We start from the raw sequence: 21,192 nt of genomic DNA on the forward strand, positions 1-21,192 counted from the left end.
TCGGTCCGACAAATTTCCTATGCCCACAATATTAGTTTGCTTCTGATTTTGCGTCAACATATTTATAATTTTCCCACGATTTACGCATTACGAAAAAATGTTTGTGGAGAAAATATGATGGTGGCATAATGTTGGCTGTCCAGTACGGTAGTGTTTACAAATATTAAGTGGTTAAGTTTCTTGACACCAGGGCACTTGATTCAGCGGATTTTAATGGGTAAACGAGTAAAAGTTGTAACAATTTGTGCTGTATCTCCCGCCGCTGCCAAGCTCTGTGGCGTGGTGGCTGATGGGAGTATATAACGAGGTTCGTTCAAATGAAGATATCATGACCAATTACAAACATTTCCAAACTGTCTCTACTGTCCAAATGCAGTTTCGTGATTGTTGTGATCATTGTGACACCTTTGTCAAACCGTATTTAACAGTTTCGGCATATGGCCACATGGAGCACTAGTTGACGCAGTCATTCACTTTGTGTTGCTGAAATGTTTTTAGTGTAAACGCAGCACTGGTTATGTATTGTATTCATGCTGAGCAAAACGTGTCCCAAAACACGTTGTGCTAAGCATGAAAAAGTACATAACTAGTGCAGTATTTCATTTAAATAATGCATGACAGATGCGGGCTTTCCAAAAACATTGATTATGAGGTTTGAAATAAAAAATTCTCGAAACACATCGTTAAACATGACAAAATACGTAACTAGTGCAGTATTTCATTATTTAAATAATAAATGGCAGCTGCAAGCTTTCCAAAAACATCGATTATGATGTTTGAAATTAAGTGAAACGTTTCCACTTCCCAGACAGTTATCAATTCCAGTTACACCAGCAGTTTTTATTAGCTAATAGACCTTTATTAGATTATAAAAAAGTCACTGACAAATCTTTTGATGCCTGCTACGTACATACATCATACATAAAGTGCAAGGGGGTTGTTTATGGTGTCTCTAGAAAATAATTCTTATATTTACTATTTGTTCTTCGATAGCTGATCAGTCGTGGATATGTCCTCTCTGGGCTTAACAAAAGTGCCATAAGCTCATGGAAATGATTTGTTCTGGTGTATTGTGCTTGCCAGTATAAATTAAATTTTCTGTGGCTATGCAGCATTTCTTGAACAGCTCTTCCATTGTATGTCAACCCATAAATGTTTGCTACAGTCAACCATAGCTGCAGAACTTATGCAAAATGACAATTGGACTGCTAACATGATTAACCAGATGTATGTCACATATGTAACTTCACTAATCAAAAATAGTCTTTGGCTGGCTCAGTTGTTGGCAGTTGATTGAATTTCACATTGCTCATATATTGATGAGCTCTTCTATATGAGACCTCACTTACACATGTGGTGTACTCATAAATTTATGACCATGTGCCTGCATTTCTGCCACCTTTCTGTTGTTCAAATGTTCTCCATATCAGACTCCAAAGGCTATTCTCAGATGCTACAATAGAGAATAGAAAAGCTTAAATTAATACCTAAAACAAGTGCAGTTATTTTTGGCAGATCTCTACTGGTAAAGTTAGGGAAGTGGTACTAAAATGCACGTGGTTCTTACATGTGGATGGTATTAGATGAATAAGAGTTCATGCATTCTTAATTAAATATAAAATCAGAAATCAGGAAATTATGACATACAACCATGTATACTTTCCTTTCCCCACTCTTTGCACTAGTTGCATGTGTCCTTATAAGAAAAATCTCAGCAGTTTTACTGACAGTTACAAGAATATTTCATTCAGTTATTCACAAATTGTGAAAGTAAATACATGTCATTAAAACAGTAAAATCTATTTAGGACAAAATGAGGCCTTTTGAAGTAAGAATAGCAATCTTTATGGTGTATTTTTTGGTCGTGGTGATGCTGTGCTTCAGGCTGCTAGATGTGTACACCACCGCACATAGGACGATCAGGGCAGTTTCTTATTGCAGCTCCCCGACACTCTTCTTCCAGCTGCACGGTGTTCATATTGGGTGGGCAGATGTCAGGAAGCGCAGACGTGACCCAGGCAGCACAGTGTGGCACTCGTTCACAAGGTGGCTCGCGACCAGCTGGAGGATGTGTGCAGGAATCGGCAACTAACTTGACTAAGTAACTTGTTACAAATGTTAAAATATGCATTAGGTACAAACACAGTTCATACATTGAGGAGTTTATCCAGTTCTTTTTGTTACATGGTGTAAATCTCCAGTTGTTCTAAAAGGTTGTGGAGGAGGAAGAGGAGACGACAATGACGACTTGGGTTAAGGCTCCTCAAGTGCCCCTGTAGGTGCCAGATCCCCTCACACATTTGGATTCTTAACTGATGTTTGTGGATGTGGTTCCACACCCACTGGTGGTGGGCAGTGAGCCTCCAGCATGACTCGTGACTCTTTCGTGTGTAACCTGCTTCAGTCAGGGTCATTCGGTGGAATTGTAATGGGTACTACTATCCCCTCATGGACCACCACCACATTATTTCCTCTTCTCCAGTTTTCATCGCTCTCCAGAAAAACATTTCACAGATGACCATTCTCCTATGCTCCGTGGTTATTGTGTGTTCTGTTGCAACTGTGTTGGTCCCTAGAGGGCATCTGGAGGGTCTGTACTTTTCATACAGATGGCATCAGTGATTGGATTCCCCTTCATACCTTGTTGGAGGCAGTAGCGGTGCGGGTGCAAACAAGCTTAATGTTACCTTTTAAATGTTTACATACCTTCAGGTGGGCTACTTATGTTGAATTGACTACATAAATCCAACAGCTTTCCTCCCATTTCTCCTGCTTGGGGACTTAAACACACACCACTGCGTTTGGTAGAGTACCACTTTGTCTGAGAGGGGCCTTCTAATTTACCAACGAGCCATCCCTCTTACGCCGTCTCAACTCCGTCCATCATCAGGGGTTACGTCTTGCAACCGGAGCATTCTATACTAGTCCCGTCTAGAGTCTATGCTGAAGCTGCCGAATTACCATTGAACTACCGGCGCGACATACTGCTTTGTCGGTATGCTTGCCGGCTGTTGTCAATGCCCGACCACCCCTCTTATCAGTCCTTCTTCGACGATTCTCTCGACCGTCAGTATAGGTTGTATGTGTGTGCCCTGTTACCCCCTGGAGTAAGCTTTCATCGCCTGCTTCGACAATTGCATTTTGCCCTCCCTACCACCTTCAAAGAGGGTGAGAGCCCGACACCACCTTGACTCCAGGCTCCGGTTCACATTCATCGTGACCTCAGCACACCCCCGAAGGAGGATACTCCGGATGCAGTGTATTGCTCACAGTTTGTCGAACTTGTGAGCAACTGTCCAGTAACACCTTTATTTACACTGATGGCTCCAAAACTGACGATGGTGTCGGCTCCAAAACTGACGATGGTGCCGGCTGTGCCTTTGTCGTCGGGGACGTCACCTTTAAATACCGGCTCCTCGACCGGTGTTCCAGCTTTATGGCTGAGCTTTTTGCTCTCTATCAGGCCGTTCAGTATGTCCACCGCCATTCTCCGTATGTGCTCTGCTCTGATTCACTCAGTGCTCTTCAGAGCCTTGGAGCTCCATATCCACTCCATCTCTTGGTGCAACGGATCCAGCAATCCCTCCATTCTTTTGCTGCTGATGGCTCTCCTGTTAGCTTTATGTGGGTTCCAGGCCATGTAGGAGAGCCTGGGAATGAAGCTGCTGATGCTGCGGCCGAGGCTGCAGTCCTCCTGCCTCAGCCAGCCTCCCTTTGTGTCCCATCGTCTGACATTAGTGGGGTTGTTTGTAAGAGGTTTGCGTCATTATGGTGGGATACTTGGTCGTCACTTCAAGAAAATAAGCTCCGGGCCATAAAACAGTTCCCAACAGCTTGGACAACCTCCTCCTGACCATCTTGGCGAGAGGAGTTCATTTTGGTCAGGTTGCGGATTGGGCATTGCCGGTTTAGCCACCGCTAACTGGTAACCCCGCCCCGCAGTGCCCTTGTGGTCATGCATTGACAGTGCACCATGTTTTATTGTTGTCCCCGTTTTAATCAATCTCGTGTTTTCCTGTCTCTGCCAACTGCCTTACAGGAAATTTTAGCTGATGACGCTCGAGCAGCTGCTCGTGTTCTTCGTTTTATTACTTTGATGGACTTGTCCAAAGACATCTAACTCTTTTAATTATTTTATCTGCGTCTTTGTAAGAACTTTCTGGTGCCCCCCCCTCCCCCCTCCTCCCTCCTAGTTTTACCAGATTATATGTGCACTTACATTTGTGACTGGGCGCTAATGACCTTAGTAGTTGAGCGCCCTAAAACCCCACAAATAATAATAATAATAATAATAATAATAATAATAATAATAATAATTAGTAAAAATAATAATTAGTAATTGGTTGAGATATTATTATTATTATTATTATTATTATTATTATTATTATTATTATTATTATTATTATTATTATTTACCAACATCTCACAGACCATGATCTGTGACTCCTGGGTGATAGTTCTACCCATTTCAGTGCTGTGCATGGCACCGTTTCAACTATAGATCAAATGATCGCCTCTCCTAATTTTGCAGATTCACTATATTGTTCAATTCATGATAACCTGTGTGACAGGGACCACTTTCTGGCACTTCAGAGCAAACTGGTTTTTGTATGCCTCTGCTGTTACATTCGCCACCTCTATCATTTGATCGCATTGATGAGATGTGCAATGCATCTGATGTGATCACTCGGACTGCTGGAACTACTTTTCCCCTTTCTACAAGTCCCCCTTAATATCGTCCAGTGCTTTGGTGTAAAAGAGACATTGCTGTAGCTATTCAGAATCGCTACCGAGCCCTGCAACAATTCAAACAATATCTTTTGCAGACCAACCTTATCACTTTTAATTTACTTCATGCTAAGGCACAATATTTAATCAAATGTAATAAGAAGGAATGCTGAGAGAAGTGTATCTTCTCCCTGGGAACGTCAACCTCTTCATCACAGATGTGGGTCAACCTCCAGGGTCTTATGAGAAACCACTGATGAACTACTGTTCTGGGTCTTGTCCCACAGGGTGGTTTCTGTACAGATTCATCAGTTCTTGCAGAACACGTGGCGACCCATTTTACGCCAGCATAGGCATCCTCTTCCTATCCTGCTACATTTCTACTGTTTAACTCTTCACCAGCTGATTCCATAATGAACCATTCACTGACTGAGAACTACTTCAGGCTCGTGCCTCGACACATGACACAGCCCCAGGCTCTGATTAAATTCATAATCAGGTGGTCCCTAAATGTTGCTAAAGTCAGCATCTCCGCTAGGTCTTAAACGGTATGTGGATCCAATTTACCTTCCCCCTGCAGTGGCGAGATTGCATAGGTGTCCCAGTCCTTGAGCCAGGCAAGAACAAAATGTCTCTTGACAGTTACTGGTTGATTAACATGACCAGTGTATTCTATAAGGTGTTTGAAAGGATGTTTTGCTCACACATTATGCTGGGTTCTTGAATGTTTTTTTGAAAGGATGTTTTGCTCACACATTATGCTGGGTTCTTGAATGTCTGGGCCTTTTGTCCCCCTATAAGTGTGGTTTGTGGAAGGGGCGATCAACAACTGTCCATCTGCTTAGGTTTGAAGAAGCAATCTGATAGTCTCCTTCTAAATGCCAACATCTATCACAGTCATCTTTTTGATCTGTTGACCTGCATAAGGTGTACAAGATTGCTTGAAGTCATCACATTTTACTTACTCTCAATGCCCTCCATGACTGGTGTATTTGAGGCCCCCTACTGAATTTTATTAGTTACTTTTGATCCCACCGGTTGTTCCAGTTCAGAATTGGCACTTCAGTGACCTCCTCGTGGGTCCAAGAGAAAGGCGTCCCACAGGGCTGTGTGTTGAGTGTTATCTCTTCCTAATTGCCTTCTATGGGCTTGTGACCTCAGTTGGGTGACTGGTCATCCCCTACATAGTACGTCGACTTTTGCGTTTAGTACAGCTCCCAGTCCATAGCCTCTGCAGCACCACCTTCAAAGCGCAGTCTGGTGGACATCTTCACCAGTTCTTTCCCATCTATTCCATGTTTGTAAAGTCTGGCACTCCCATGAACTTCAGCTTCTGTTACATTCAGTTCTTAGAGTTACAGGGTGCTACTGTCTTTTACACTGATGGCTCTAAAACAGTGTATCAGACCAAATACATTTTTACGTCTCCTACTGGTATGGAACTACTGGGAACATGGAGTGTGTTCACAGAAGAGCAGACAGCCGTTAGCACAGCCCTCTATTTTTTAAACATGCTGCCGTTGACAATGTTTTACTGTGTACTGATTTAGCGTAGTCTTTCCCCAAATGGACGACATTGAGGTGGAAAAGGGGCTTGTGTGTTTCCAACAAGATGGCGCCCTACCTCATTGCAGTAACCGTGTGCTTGTGGTTCTTGGTGCTCACTTTCCGTGAAGGTGGATAGGCAGGGCCAGCACGAAGCACCGACTTAACCCCAGTAGACTTTCTCTTTTAGGGCCACATAAAAAGTGTTGCGTACAGTGAAAAGATCAGATACATCAATCATTTACAGGAAAAAATCGCCACAGTGGTTGGGACAGTTAAACCTGAAATGTTGGTGAGTATGTAGCGACAAGTGGAATATCGTCTCAAGGGCAACAAATGGATCTCACATCAATACTCATTAATGTATTTTTTCATTAATTTCCCCATTAAATTTATACTTAAAACCAGGGAGTTCTTTATCAAACACCCTGTATAACACATTAGAAATTGCCGCTCGTGAAAGTTGAACAGTGTACACAAAGAACTAGAAGTGGGAATTTGATAAAAGCTTTGAAATTGAGTGACCAGAGATGAATGCAATGAATGGAATGGACAATAGCTCACTACTGGATAAAGTATGATGGAAATAGAAGAGTAATGAGTGACCACTGTAAAAAAGAAAGAGGCAGAGTGAATTAGACCAAAGGAGGAATAAGGAATGCCAGAACTAAATGAGAAATTGTTGACCACCTGAAAAAGTATGATACCAATCAAAAGAGACCAGTCTGAAGAGAACAGTGGAAAACAGTTCCGTAGATGTCATTCCTTGGCCTTTGCTCTGTTTTTACTAAACCTGTTGCTTTGGACCTGTTTCTTTGTAAACGACTGATCTCTAATGTGATGTGGACATTTACTTGCCATAGAACTGAGTAAAAACAGTGTTTAGCCAATTTGTAAGTATTTTGCAAAAACAGACATAATGTCTTATGGGATAACAGCAATCAGTGATTTTATAATGTTACTTAAAATCCGTCTTGATTGCAAATTTTTTTTTTTTATTCATATGACCGGTTTCGGTTCATTCAGAACCATCTTCAGATCTGTAAAAATAATGATGCTAATTTACTATTTCATGGAAGCAAATCTTTTTCATCCTATCTAATCAACATCAAATGTACCAGAACGTACCTGATATTTCAATTACAGGAGTAACCCGTCCAAAGCCAGCAACTTTCACATGCTACGTCACATAAAATTGGTTGGCAGAGTGCACGTCATTTATATTAATTATAACACTATTACCGACAGGTGGCATCTGGTACATTTGTTACATTCCATTTGCACATACTGTATTCAGTAGATCTTTTTTATGTTAAAAATACTTAATTAAAATATGTAGATGTCAAGGTTAAAATCTGTACTTGTCAGAATTAAAAAACAGTAAAATTATCATTTTTATACGATCTAAAAAGCATAGGGCGATTTATATATCTATGGTGCTGGTGTGAACTTGTTTTCCTCTACGGTCTGCTTCCGTGGTTCCCGCCATTTCGGTCCTCTCAGTTGTCTGATGTCCATCACTGCGGGCAAGAGGGCCGCACAGGGGGGCCCCGTCAACGACGCCAGGCGCTGCACGCGTCTTCTGGCTTCTCCACCGCGCACCATCTCTCATCCCTCAGCCTGGATCTCCACAAGCAACAGTTGTCATCTTAGTAGGTCGTCACAAATGCTAAAATAGGCGTTATGATTGAATTCGCTTTGCTTGTTGAGGATTAAATCTGGATCTTTATTTTTGTGGGTGTATATTTCAATTTCTTCCAAAATGTTAAGAATCCGTCCCTTATGAGCTCTATGCAGGATGTCTAAATTGTGTTCAATGTTCGTGACTGAGTGCTTTGTCGCAGCCATATGTGCCCCAAAAGCTGTTTTGTTTTGAGAGTAGGTGTGCTCCCTGGATCTGGTTTCAAAGTTCCTACCAGTCTGCCCTATATATTGTTTACAGCAGTCATTACATTTGATCTTATATACACCGGAATCCTGAAATTTATTCCTACTATTACATATTCTATGCCGGAGCTTCAATTTTAACGTGTTATTTGTTCAGAACGCTATTTTAACGTCTGATTTATGAAAGCATCTATCAATTTTGTCTGTAATTCTTCCATTGTAAGTGAGAGCTACATATTTTTTCTTGTTGTTCCTCTTAACTGCTACTTGACTTCCTTCTATTTGTTCCATTTGCCTCTTCTTTATCTTCCTATAAATATTGATCACCTGCTTACACGTATATCCGTTCGCTACGGCCACTTGTTTTAAAATACTTAACTCCTTTTCTACTTCCTGTTGGGTTAGTGGCAATCTTAGTAGCCTGTATACCATCGAAGTAAAATATGCCCATTTGTATCGCGGTGGGTGACGAGCGCTCATTGATAACTAGATCTGTACACGTAGGTTTTCTGAATATGCTAAATTCATGCTTCCCATCTTTCTTTATTAGTGTTAAATCTAAGTAATCTATACGGTTGTTTTCTTCAAATTCCATGGTGAATCTAATTTTCGGGTATTGAGAGCTCATTTTTTGTGCTAAGTTTTTGATATCATTTTTATGTCCTTTGTATAATAAAATTGAGTCGTCAACATATCTCCTGTGATATACAATTTTCTCAGCAATATTAGGATTTTCATCAAAGAATTTGTTTTCTAAGTGATATACAAAAATGTCAGCCAGCATCCTAGCTAAGCTGTTCCCCATTGCCAGCCCGTCTTTCTGTTGATAAATTTTACCATTGAAAGTAAAGTAATTGAACGACAAGACTTGTTCCAACATTTCCACTAGTTCAATCACTTCCCCCAGTGCCAATTTACCATGAGTGAGGTGATTGTTCTTAATGATCTCAATCGTTTCTTTTACGGGAATGTTTGTGTACAGATTGGTGATATCCAATGAAGCTAGTGACGCATTCTGACGTATAAGTACGTCTTTAATTTGCTCGGCAAATTCGTAGCTGTTGCTAATGTTGAAAGTCCGACGATATGTATATGCCGCCTTCAATCTGTTATTTAGCTGTGAATCTTCAGGTTTTCGCGGCGCAAAGACTGCTCCATTAAGTTTCGGGAATGCAGCCGCATGAATTCTGCTTCTTCTTCTAATATTTCGGCTGTATACCTTTCAGCCATCTTCAGAGAGAGCCGTACGACTGACGCTCCAGCGCTCGCTCCATCCTTTTAAACTCGCGGACCGCGCCACTGCGCATGCGGCCACAGATAAACAAGGCGCCAATGATGTTGATCGGCGGCAAAGACGTACAATATGCATGAGTTACGTCTGTGGCTGCGCAATCGATCCATGCTGGGAGGTCGATGTATTACTGGGAGCTGAACTGTAGCGACGTCTTTGTAAGTTCAATATTGAAAGTGCCGGATTCCATGATTTATCTAATGTGAAACCGCTATCTCTATTAATTAAATTCTTCGTTAAGCGGATTTCAATGGCCTCTTTTACTACGGAGTCCCAGAAAGATGAAACAGAAGTCAGAATTTCGACATTTTCATATACCATATGAGTGACCAGGATCAATACAGTGCTCTGCCACAGCTGATTTACTGGGTTGTAAGAGCCGAGTGTACCTGCGATGTTCCGTACACCTCTCTTGGACTGTACGATTCGTTTGTCCGATATATGAAAGGCCACATTCACATGGTATCTTATAAACTCCAGGCTTGCGGAGTAGTAAGTCATCTTTAACGGAACCCAGGAGAGCAGCCGTCTTCGCCGGTGGACGAAAAATCACTTTTACTTTATGTTTAGTGAGGATCCGTCCTATTTTGGATGAAAGGCTTCCTGCCGTACGTGGGAAGCCTTTCATCCAAAATAGGACGGATCCTCACTAAACATAAAGTAAGTGATTTTTCGTCCACCGGCGAAGACGGCTGCTCTCCTGGGTTCCGTTAAAGATGACTTACTACTCCGCAAGCCTGGAGTTTATAAGATACCATGTGAATGTGGCCTTTCATATATCGGACAAACGAATCGTACAGTCCAAGAGAGGTGTACGGAACATCGCAGGTACACTCGGCTCTTACAACCCAGTAAATCAGCTGTGGCAGAGCACTGTATTGATCCTGGTCACTCATATGGTATATGAAAATGTCGAAATTCTGACTTCTGTTTCATCTTTCTGGGACTCCGTAGTAAAAGAGGCCATTGAAATCCGCTTAACGAAGAATTTAATTAATAGAGACAGCGGTTTCACATTAGATAAATCATGGAATCCGGCACTTTCAATATTGAACTTACAAAGACGTCGCTACAGTTCAGCTCCCAGTAATACATCGACCTCCCAGCATGGATCGATTGCGCAGCCACAGACGTAACTCATGCATATTGTACGTCTTTGCCGCCGATCAACATCATTGGCGCCTTGTTTATCTGTGGCCGCATGCGCAGTGGCGCGGTCCGCGAGTTTAAAAGGATGGAGCGAGCGCTGGAGCGTCAGTCGTACGGCTCTCTCTGAAGATGGCTGAAAGGTATACAGCCGAAATATTAGAAGAAGAAGCAGAATTCATGCGGCTGCATTCCCGAAACTTAATGGAGCTGTTATTTAGCTCTTTATTTAATTTATAACTTGGGCTGCTGGTGTTATTAACGATTGGGTGAATTGATTTTTCATCTTTATGGAGCTTTATTTGTGACTGTAATTCGGGGATTCGCGGATTCATTACTTTCAGTTTAAATTTTTCCTCCTCTGTGAATAGAAACACACTGTTATCTATTTGTTTCCTTATTTCTGTTTGAAATTTCTTGGTTGGATCTTTCTTGACTTCTGCTACAAATGGGCATATTTTACTTCGATGGTATACAGGCTACTAAGATTGCCACTAAGCCAACAGGAAGTAGAAAAGAAGTTAAGTATTTTAAAACAAGTGGCCGTAGCGAACGGATATACGTGTAAGCAGGTGATCAATATTTATAGGAAGATAAAGAAGAGGCAAATGGAACAAATAGAAGGAAGTCAAGTAGCAGTTAAGAGGAACAACAAGAAAAAATATGTAGCTCTCACTTACAATGGAAGAATTACAGACAAAATTGAAAGATGCTTTCGTAAATCCGATGTTAAAATAGGGTTCCGAACAAATAACACATTAAAATTGAAGCTCCGGCATAGAATATGTAATAGTAGGAATAAATTTCAGGATTCAGGTGTATATAAGATCAAATGTAATGGCTGCTGTAAACAATATATAGGGCAGACTGGTAGGAACTTTGAAACCAGATTCAGGGAGCACACCTACTCTCAAAACAAAACAGCTTTTGGGGCGCATATGGTTGCGACAAAGCACTCAGTCACGAACATTGAACACAATTTAGACATCCTGCATAGAGCTCATAAGGGACGGTTTCTTAACATTTTGGAAGAAATTGAAATATACACCCACAAAAATAAAGATCCAGATTTAATCCTCAACAAGCAAAGCGAATTCAGTCATAACGCCTATTTTAGCATTTGTGACGACCTACTAAGATGACAACTGTTGCTTGTGGAGATCCAGGCCGAGGGATGAGAGATGGTGCGCGGTGGAGAAGCCGGAAGACGCGTGCAGCGCCTGGCGTCGTTGACGCAGTGATGGACATCAGACAACTGAGAGGACCGAAATGGCGGGAACCACGGAAGCAGGCCGTAGAGGAAAACAAGTTCACACCAGCACCATAGATATATAAATCGCCCTATGCTTTTTAGATCGTATAAAAATGATAATTTTACTGTTTTTTTAATTCTGACAAGTACAGATTTTAACCTTGACATCTACATATTTTAATTAAGTATTTTTAACATAAAAAAGATCTACTGAATACAGTATGTGCAAATGGAATGTAACAAATGTACCAGATGCCACCTGTCGGTAATAGTGTTATAATTAATATAAATGACGTGCACTCTGCCAACCAATTTTATGTGACGTAGCATGTGAAAGTTGCTGGCTTTGGACGGGTTACTCCTGTAACTGAAATACCAGGTACGTTCTGGTACATTTGATGTTGATTAGATAGGATGAAAAAGATTTGCTTCCATGAAATAGCAAATTAGTATCATTATTTTTACAGATCTGAAGATGGTTCTGAATGAACCGAAACCGGTCATATGAATAAAAAAAATTTGCAATCAAGACGGATTTTAAGTAACATTATAATTTGTAAGTGGGTTAAGGCTCCCCCCCCCCCCTCCCCCCCCGAAGTCATCAATCTTCTGACTGGTTTGGTGCGGCCCATCCCGAATTCCTCTCCTGTGACAACCTTTTCATCTCAATAGTAGCAGTTGCAACCCAAGTCCACACCACATCTGAGGCTTCAATTCTATACAGCTCTGGTTTTCTCACAGTCAATGTTTCACTACCATACAATACTATGCTCCAAACGTACATTCTCATAAATTTCTTCCAGAAATTAAGAGCTATGTTTCATACAAGTTGACTCTTGGCGAGGAATGCTCTTTTTGCCAGTGCTAGTCTGCTTTTGATGTCCTCCTTGCTCCGTCCGTCATTGGTTAGTTTTCTGCCTAGGTAGCTGAATTCTTTAACTTCATCAACTTCGTGACCATCAATCCTGATGTTAAATTTCTCGCTGTTGCCATTTCTGCTACTTCTCATTACTTTAGTGTTTCTTCTATTTACTCTGCCCATATTCTGTACTCATTAGACTGTTCTTTCCATTCAGCTTATTCTTGTTAGCAATGCGTGAGCTGTTAAGCTGATTGTTCGATAATTCTCTCACTTGTCAGCTCTTGCAGTGTTCAGAATTGTGTGGATGATATTTTTCCGTTAGTCAGATAGTATTTCGCCAGACGCATACATTCTACACACCAATGTGAATAGTCGTTTCGTTGCCACTTCCCCCCAATGATTCTTGAAATTCTGATGAAATGTTATCTATCCTTTCTGCCTTACTTGATCTTAAGTCCTCCAAAGCACTCGCAAATTCTGATTCTAATAGTGAATCTCCCATCTCTTCTAAATAGAATTTCGTTCCTTCTTCTGTCATATCAGACAAATCTTCCCCCTCATAGTCGTCCAATTTACTCTTTCCACCCGTCCGGTCTCTCCTCTACATTTAACAGTGGAATTCCCATTGCATTCGTAATGTTACCCCCTTGCTTTTAATTTCACCTAATATTGTTTTAACTTTCCTATTTGCTGAATCAATCCTTCTGACAATGATTTCTTTTTGATTTCTTCACATTTTTCATGCAGCCATTTTACCTTAGCTTTCCTGCACTTCACTACTCAGCAACTTGTATTTCTGTATTCCTGAATTTCCCTGAACATTTTTGTACTTTCTTCTTTCATTGATCAACTGAAGTATTTCTTATGTTACCCATGGTTTCTTTTCAGTTACCCTCTGTGATCATCTTTACAACTTCTGTGATTGCCCCTTTTATAGATGTTGATTCCTCTTCAACTGTGCTGCCGACTGAGTGACTCCTTATTGCTGTATCTGTAGCCTTAGAGAACTTAAGTGTATATAGTCATTCCTTAGTACTTCTTTGCATATTGATTGTTCCTTTCTAATCTCTTAAACTTGAGCTTAATCTTAATCACTACTGCATAGTGATTTGAGTCTGTATCTGCTCCTGTGGACACATTACAATCCAGTATCTGATTTTGGAATGTATCTGACCATGTTGTAATGTAACTGAAATCTTCGTGTATCACTCAGCCTTTTCCAAGTATTCCTTCTCTTCTTGTGATTCTTTAACAGAGTATTTGCTATTACTAGCTGAAATTTATTACAGAACTCAATTAGTCTTTCTCCTCTCTCATTCCTTGTCCCAAGCCCATATTCTCCTATAGACTTTTCTTCTATTCCTTCCCCTACAACTGCATTCCAGTCTCCCATGACTATTAGATTTTCATCTCCATTTATGTACTGTATTACCCTTTCAATATCCTCTTATACTTTTCATTGTCTCATCTTCAGTTTGTGATGTCAGCACGTATATCTGAACTATCGTTGTCGGTGTTAGTTTACTGTTGATTCTGATAACACTGAACTGTTCGCAGTAATACACTCTTCTGCCCAATCTTCCTATTCATAACGAATCTTACTCCCATTATACCATTGTCTGCTGGTGTTAATATTACCCTATACTCATTTGACCAGAAAACCTTGTCTTCTTTCCATTTCACTTCACTGACCCCTACTATACCCAGATTGAGCCTCTGCATTTAGTTTTTCGGATTTTCTAGCTTCCGTACCACAACCAAGCTTCTGATGTTCCATACACCAACTCGTAGAATGTTATCCTTTTGTTGGGTGTAGAATCTTTTTCTCATAGTCAGCTCTCCCTTGGCAACCCCCTCCCAGAGATCCAAATGGAGGACTATTCTGGAATCTTTTGCCGATGGAGAGATGATCATGACATGTTTTCAGTTACAAGCTACATGTCCGATGGATACAGGTTGTGTGTGTAATGCTCCAGTAGTGCTCTGAATAGGTCATATAGACATGAATTCCATGTGAATCATGGTCAGTTTGTACAACCTAAGTTGAACTAATTTCTGTGGTCTCATTCTCTTGGTTACCTCCTTTAATAGTGTTAGGAGTGAAAAGTGTTAGAGTTTCATAATGTCACATAATAATACTGTATTGACCTCCCTCGGCCACAGCTTTGTATTGATTTATCACAAGGTCCGAAAGACTTGGTTCAGCCCGAGGCCCTCCACCAGCAATTTTTTCCATCCCAGAGTTCAGAAGTAGTCTATACTGATAGCTTGATGGTTGTTGGTCATGTAGTCTTTGCTTGTGCTGAATTGTGCTCCTTGCCAGATACAGTGGCTGTAGTATTTTCTCTGTTGGGTTGGTAGCCATCTCTTGTGCTTTTGAGCGTATCCATTTCTGCACCGGTGAGTCCTTTCTCATCTTCTGCAACTCCTTGAACAGTTTTCAAGCTCTCAACTGGTGTTACCACTGCCATCCCTTGGTCATGCTAATTTAGGATTCCCTATGTGCCCTTGAACAATGTGGATATCAGTGACCTGTGTCTGTTATCTGGGCCACGTTTGGATCCTGGGGAATAAACTTACTGATAGCAAAAATGGCTACCAGTAAGCCGACTCTTAAGGTCAGTAGTCTGTAAACAGACCTCCAATCGGTATTACGCCATCAAGTTTTAGGAAACTGGAATGGCTCATTCTGACTCCACCAAACTAACTATGGGCGATAAAGGAGACGACGAATCTGTGGAGGTCCTGCAAGCAGGCATCTTGGGAAGACTGTCCTTTGCTGGCTCAGCATTGGCCACACTTTGATTACTCGTCATCTCCTCCATCATGAGGACCCACCCCACTGTTGTGGTGGTTCTCATTTGATGGTGGTCCATGTTTTGCTGGTCTTTCCCAACATAGTCGCCCTGCGGCAGACTCTGATCTCCCTTACTCACTACCCCTGGTGATAGGAGATGATGCCTCAGCAGCTGACTTACTTTTACATCTTATTAATTGGCAGAAAACTCTGTTGCCTCCTCTGCCTAGACCACGTTGTGGCTGTCTGGGCTTAGTGATCCACCCCAGCCATCACCCTACCTGCTCTTCTGCTCGTCCTTCCCTCCTCTCGCATGATCCGTTCAACTTGTTCGTCTCATGTCTGTCTGTGCTTCTCTTGCCCTGTTTGTGTTGCTAGTCTTTCCTAGGCAATTTCTGAGTCCTGTTCCTCTGGTAAGTGATGGGTGATGCATGTTCTCTCATTGCAGTCTGGTTTTGCGCAGTTGGCCATCTCTGATGTTGAGACACGTTGACCTCTCTGTTCGAGGAAAAAGGGACTGATGACCTAGTAGTGTGCTCCCTTTAATCAATCAACCAACCAACCTCCCGTGGCTTGATCATAATGTTAACTTTATCTGCTTTGAGTATATGGTATCTGCTCATAAGTCAAGGGTGGCTGCTCTCTCCATAGGTGAAATGTTATTATAGGGTGTACCCATGTAAACACTTGACAAAATTACCTACAAATTTTCTCTGATGCATCTGCTGTTATTAAATTACAAGAGAATTGCTGGATGTCAGAAATTGCCTATCATATTTCAGCACAGTCTTCTGGTCACTGATAAAGTATTGTTAAGTTCCTCTATTAAGACCCTACTGGTACGTGTGTAGGGGGCCTACTGGTACGTGTGTTGGGTACTTCTAAATCACTGCAGGAGTGTACTTTGGGAAAGTTCTCCTTATCAATATCAGGTGAATCAGATTCTGCAAAATCACAGCAAAACATTAGTGATGTGGAACATGAAGTTTCCCAGTGACGGCATTCTAGGTTGTGTCCAGGTGGTAGTCATAATTTTGATGAATACAGGTTTTCCGGCAGTTGCATTACCACTGATTCAACAACATTGGAATTGCAGAAGTTTGTTATATGTGCCACAGTGTTTGTTCCATTATAATCCATTGAATGACAAGAAACAGAAAATGTCTGGTACTTGAGAATTTGCTGCCTTGTGAAGGAATTGAATAGCTTCCAGTTGCTCGTTTGATTTATATAACACAGTCTATTTGTACAGTAATATTACATTCCCATGCACATTTCCTGCTGAAGGACGCTTGTGTGTCAGATATATCAGTAGATAAATATTTTAATCATGTTAGCAGCGACATAAAGTAGATAATGAAAACTGTAGAATTTAATTGTGAGCTTGTTAGCTGCAAAGTTTTATGTGCACTATTTATGAGATACGTCTCATATTTAATGATTTGTTAAAATATTTTTTACATCTGTATCTTTTTTGAAAACATGAGTTGTCACTATCTGAAACTGTTGTAGCCATAATTAATTGCGCAGCCAATCTTCTTCTGTTGCTACATAGTTTTACAATTGAAGAATTAATCTTGAATTAAAGTAATCATAAATAACACAGTTAACCATTTTACAGGTTCCACTGGAAGTGCTGGAATCACTCTGCACTAAGAGGAGAGTGTTCAGTGTAATAATGGAAAATTATCCTAGCCTACTTTCGTGCAGAAGTATGTCAGATAAAGGTATCAACAAGCTTCCCGTAACATCACACGCAGTTTCTCACCGTATCCCAGTGTCAATGGAGGTGCACATTCCCAAGAAAGAAGAATTAATTCCAGCTTGCGAGTACGAAGGAAACGATGCAGAAAAACCTACTCAGCAGGCTACATCACCACTGCTGCCTAATGGAGGAGTGACACAGCCAATAAATATAATTCCACTGGCTACAGGGCCATCAAACTACCTGAAAGGCATCCGTATGCACAGGTGATAAGTGTATGATTGCACAGATATAAGTTTTCTTGTTGTGTATGAATGCAGGTGTGAATGTGTGTGTGTGTGTGTGTGTGTGTGTGTGTGTGTGTGTGTGTGTGTGTGTGTTTAAATTCTGTAATGTTATATCCGTATTAGTTGTATCAGAAATATGAGATAGGCAAATGGGGAACCACATTATGTTTCCTGAATACATGCATTTCTCTCTTACTGGGAGTGAATGGCTATTTACGATCTGTACAGAAACCAGATGGCAGCTGTAAGAGTCGAGGGGCAAACAGTGATTGGGAAGGGAGTGAGACAGGGTTGTAGCCTATCCCCGATGTTATTCAATCTATATATTGAGCAAGCAGTAAAGGAAACAAAAGAAAAATTTGGAGTAGGGATTAAAATCCATGGGGAAGAAATAAAAACTTTGAAGTTTACCGATGCCATTGTAATTCTGTCAGTCAGCAAAGGGCCTGGAAGAGCAGTTGAACGGAATGGACAGTCTTGGAAGGAGGATATAAGATGAACATCACAAAAGCAAAATTAGGATAATGGAATGTAGTCGAATTAAATCAGGTGATGCTGAGGGAATTGTATCAGGAAATGAGACACTTAAAAGTAGTAAATGAGTTTTGCTATCTGGGGTGCAAACTACCTGATAATGGGCAAAGTAGAGACAATATAAAATGTAGACTGCCAATTGCAAGGAAAGCGTTTTTGAAGAAGAGAAATTTGTTAGCATCGAGTATAGATTTAAGTGTCAGAAAGTCGTTTCTGAAAGTATTTGTATGGAGTGTAGCCATGTATGGAAGTGAAACATGGACGATAAATAGTTTATACAAGAAAAGCATAGAAGCTTTTGAAGTGTGGTGCTACAGAAGAATGCTGAAGATCGGATGGGTAGATCACATAACTAATGAGATACTGAACAGAATTGGGGAGAAGAGGAATTTGTGGGACAACTTCACTGGAAGGGATAGGTTGATAGGACATATTCTGAGGCATCAAGGGATCACCAATTTAGTACTGGAGGGCACAGTGGAGAGTAAAAATTGTAGAGGGAGACTAAAGAGATGAATACACTTAGCAGTTTCAGGAGGATGTAGGTTGCAGTAGGTACATGGAGATGAAGCTTGCACAGGATAGAGTAGCATGGAGAGCTGCGTCAAACCAGTCTCTCAACTGAAGACAACAGCAAAACAAATATGTACATACCAACCAAGGGTGTGGATGATGGGGACATTGAAGAAACTCGTGATAATATCATTGACCTAACAAAATATGTTTAAAGATCTGATGGAATAGCCTTAAATTTGTTGAAAATGCAGCAGTAAAGGTACTAGTATTCAAAAAAACATTACGAATAATAGTTGAGATACTAGATTTAATATGTAATGAAAAAGTAAAAATGTTGAAAGTGAACGGGAAGAAGTCACCCGGAAATGAAATTAGCTGTATATATAGACATTCTACAGAAGACCTGATGGCAAATAGTTGTCAAAGATAAATACTTACATTAAAGCATGGAACTGTAGATGCTTCACATAGGCTATTTAATAATAACCACAGGGATCACAGAATAAGGAGCATAATGATGAAAAACGTTTAAGATAATTGGGTAGTGGAAATAAAAGAAACACTGGGGTAAACTTTAGAATTGACCAGAAGAATTTCTCGATAGAAAAAGTTTGCTAAAATAATATGCAACTCTTATGGGCATCAGGCCATAGAACAAAGGAAGAATTATTGACTGGTAAGTTTTGGTAGAATTTAAATACTTTAAGGCATAAAGACCACTCACCAAAAAGCAGAAGTATTGCCTTAGATATACAAAACAAAGGAAACTTCTGAGCTTGCAGAGTAAATCTTTTCTTGAGCTAGAGTAAGAGAACACACAAAGAGAGAGAGAGCGTATGCACACGCACACATACACACACGTACATACGTACACACAGTCCCCTACATCATGTTGACTGGATGCATAATGCCAGGACTGCAGATACTTGAAATAGTGTAGGGGTGGGGAGGATTGTGTTAGGTGGGGTGGGTAGAGAGGGGGAGGTGTAGAAGGCAGGAAGAGGGGTTGGGGTGGGTAGCTAGTTGGCTGGTAGGAATGTGTGAGGGACAGGTGCCAGGTCCATAGGCTAGGCATTTGATGCATAGGTGTTGAAATCAGGGGGGAGGGGGCACACAATGAAGGTGACCCTGAACTAGGAGGGTGCGACAGGATGGAGGAAGGGGAAACTATTGGGTGAAGGGTGGGGACAATGGACAGGTTGTATATGCCCTGGGGTGACTGGAAATTCTGGGAAAACCCAGGAACTGTTTCATCTGAACTGGGAAAAACCTGGTAATTTTTTGGAATTCTGGGAACTTTTCACTATTTCAGCCTTCAGTCAATTTTTTTTGTAATTTTGACTGGTAAGAACTGGTACTCTAGCACAAGTGTGTGCTAACAGCAAAAAATGTCAAAGGCTTTAGGATGAAGACTATGTGATACTTCATAACAACAAATGGCTTCCAATGAGTGTGATGACACAACTGTTTACATTAGGTTCGTTTGAGCAGTTGCCAGCGGGCTTATGTGCTTGTGCTGTAGAGTCGTGTATGAGCAGCACCTTCTTCTGCTTCTGGCTGCTTGAAGTGTTGCTGTTTGCTGTATTGGTAGTAGCAGCAAGCAGCTGGATGCTAACAGGAAAAAAATTTTATGGTGTGCCCAAGCTGCCAGATTTGTGTATGCGCAGAGCAGTCTTGAGTTGTTGTTTGGGGGAGGTGGGGGGGGGGGGTGGTAAGTCGGTTAGTCTCCATGTGATCCATGCTTACATTTAGTGATTTTGCTGTTTCCTCTTTGTTTACAGGTCTCATGTCAAATGAAAACAAAATAGATTTTTGTGGCTGGGAGCTATCAAGTGAATTGAAATACATTCACATAATTATGGAAGGTTAAAATATGTTATTAGTTCAGTTTTCTGATTTTATTTTATTTCCACGTTTCTGGCAGTCAAGTGCTACTAATTGCCTTGCAAAACAATGAAGTTATTTATGTTTGTTGCTAAAGAAATTTGGCTGTTATTAATCTTTCTCACTGAGGCAATTAATTTATTTGAAACAAAGTGTTTCATTCAACAATACTGGCTAGTGTCAACTGTTGGCTGAATTTCAAATGCATGCTTTCATGTTCTTGCATGTATAGCATTACGCCATAATAAAGAACCAAACATGAGATGATAAAGTACTTCCACTCCAAGAAAATTTACATCCTGAAAACCGCAATGAAAAATTTAATATCAGGTTGGTGTGTACTTCATTGGGAATCTGGACATACGACTGTGCACTGAAAACCAAATTGTGCATTTTGTGTCCTGTTTCTTTTAGACATAATGTAAGATCTCTTACTGCTTTATACTCATAAACATATATGCTTCCTCCCTCATCGTAGCTGTGCACACACAGCAACGCCTGTTTTTTTTTTTTTGTGCTCTCTGGCAACTGCTGAAATGAACCTATTTCTAATAGGTTATGGGGAAATATTGTGAAGGGTGGTTTGAGAAGCATTACTGTAAAGTGAATTTCCTTTCACACAACATGAATTATGTTATGTATGAGAATTTGTGATGAATTTTTTATATCACAGAGCATTTGACTCTCGTTTAAGACTTAATACTTTGAGGACCACCGACTTAGACGAATTTCGATCCCAGAAGACCAGACATTTATGT

The 21,192-nt window shown here is 40.8% G+C and overlaps 1 protein-coding gene across 3 annotated transcripts in view; it reads left to right on the top strand.

Moving 5' to 3' along the window:
* The window catches only part of LOC126161319 (uncharacterized), a 295,371-nt gene that overhangs the window by 191,947 nt on the left and 82,232 nt on the right, over positions 1–21,192 (top strand). For all 3 annotated transcript variants that reach the window (XM_049917069.1, XM_049917070.1, XM_049917071.1), the window contains exon 4: positions 17,130–17,479. In XM_049917069.1, coding sequence (XP_049773026.1) covers positions 17,130–17,479 — 350 coding nt within the window. The remainder of the gene's footprint in view (positions 1–17,129; positions 17,480–21,192) is intronic.

This window comes from Schistocerca cancellata, chromosome 2 (assembly GCF_023864275.1).
Source record: "Schistocerca cancellata isolate TAMUIC-IGC-003103 chromosome 2, iqSchCanc2.1, whole genome shotgun sequence".
Lineage (NCBI taxonomy): Eukaryota > Metazoa > Arthropoda > Insecta > Orthoptera > Acrididae > Schistocerca > Schistocerca cancellata.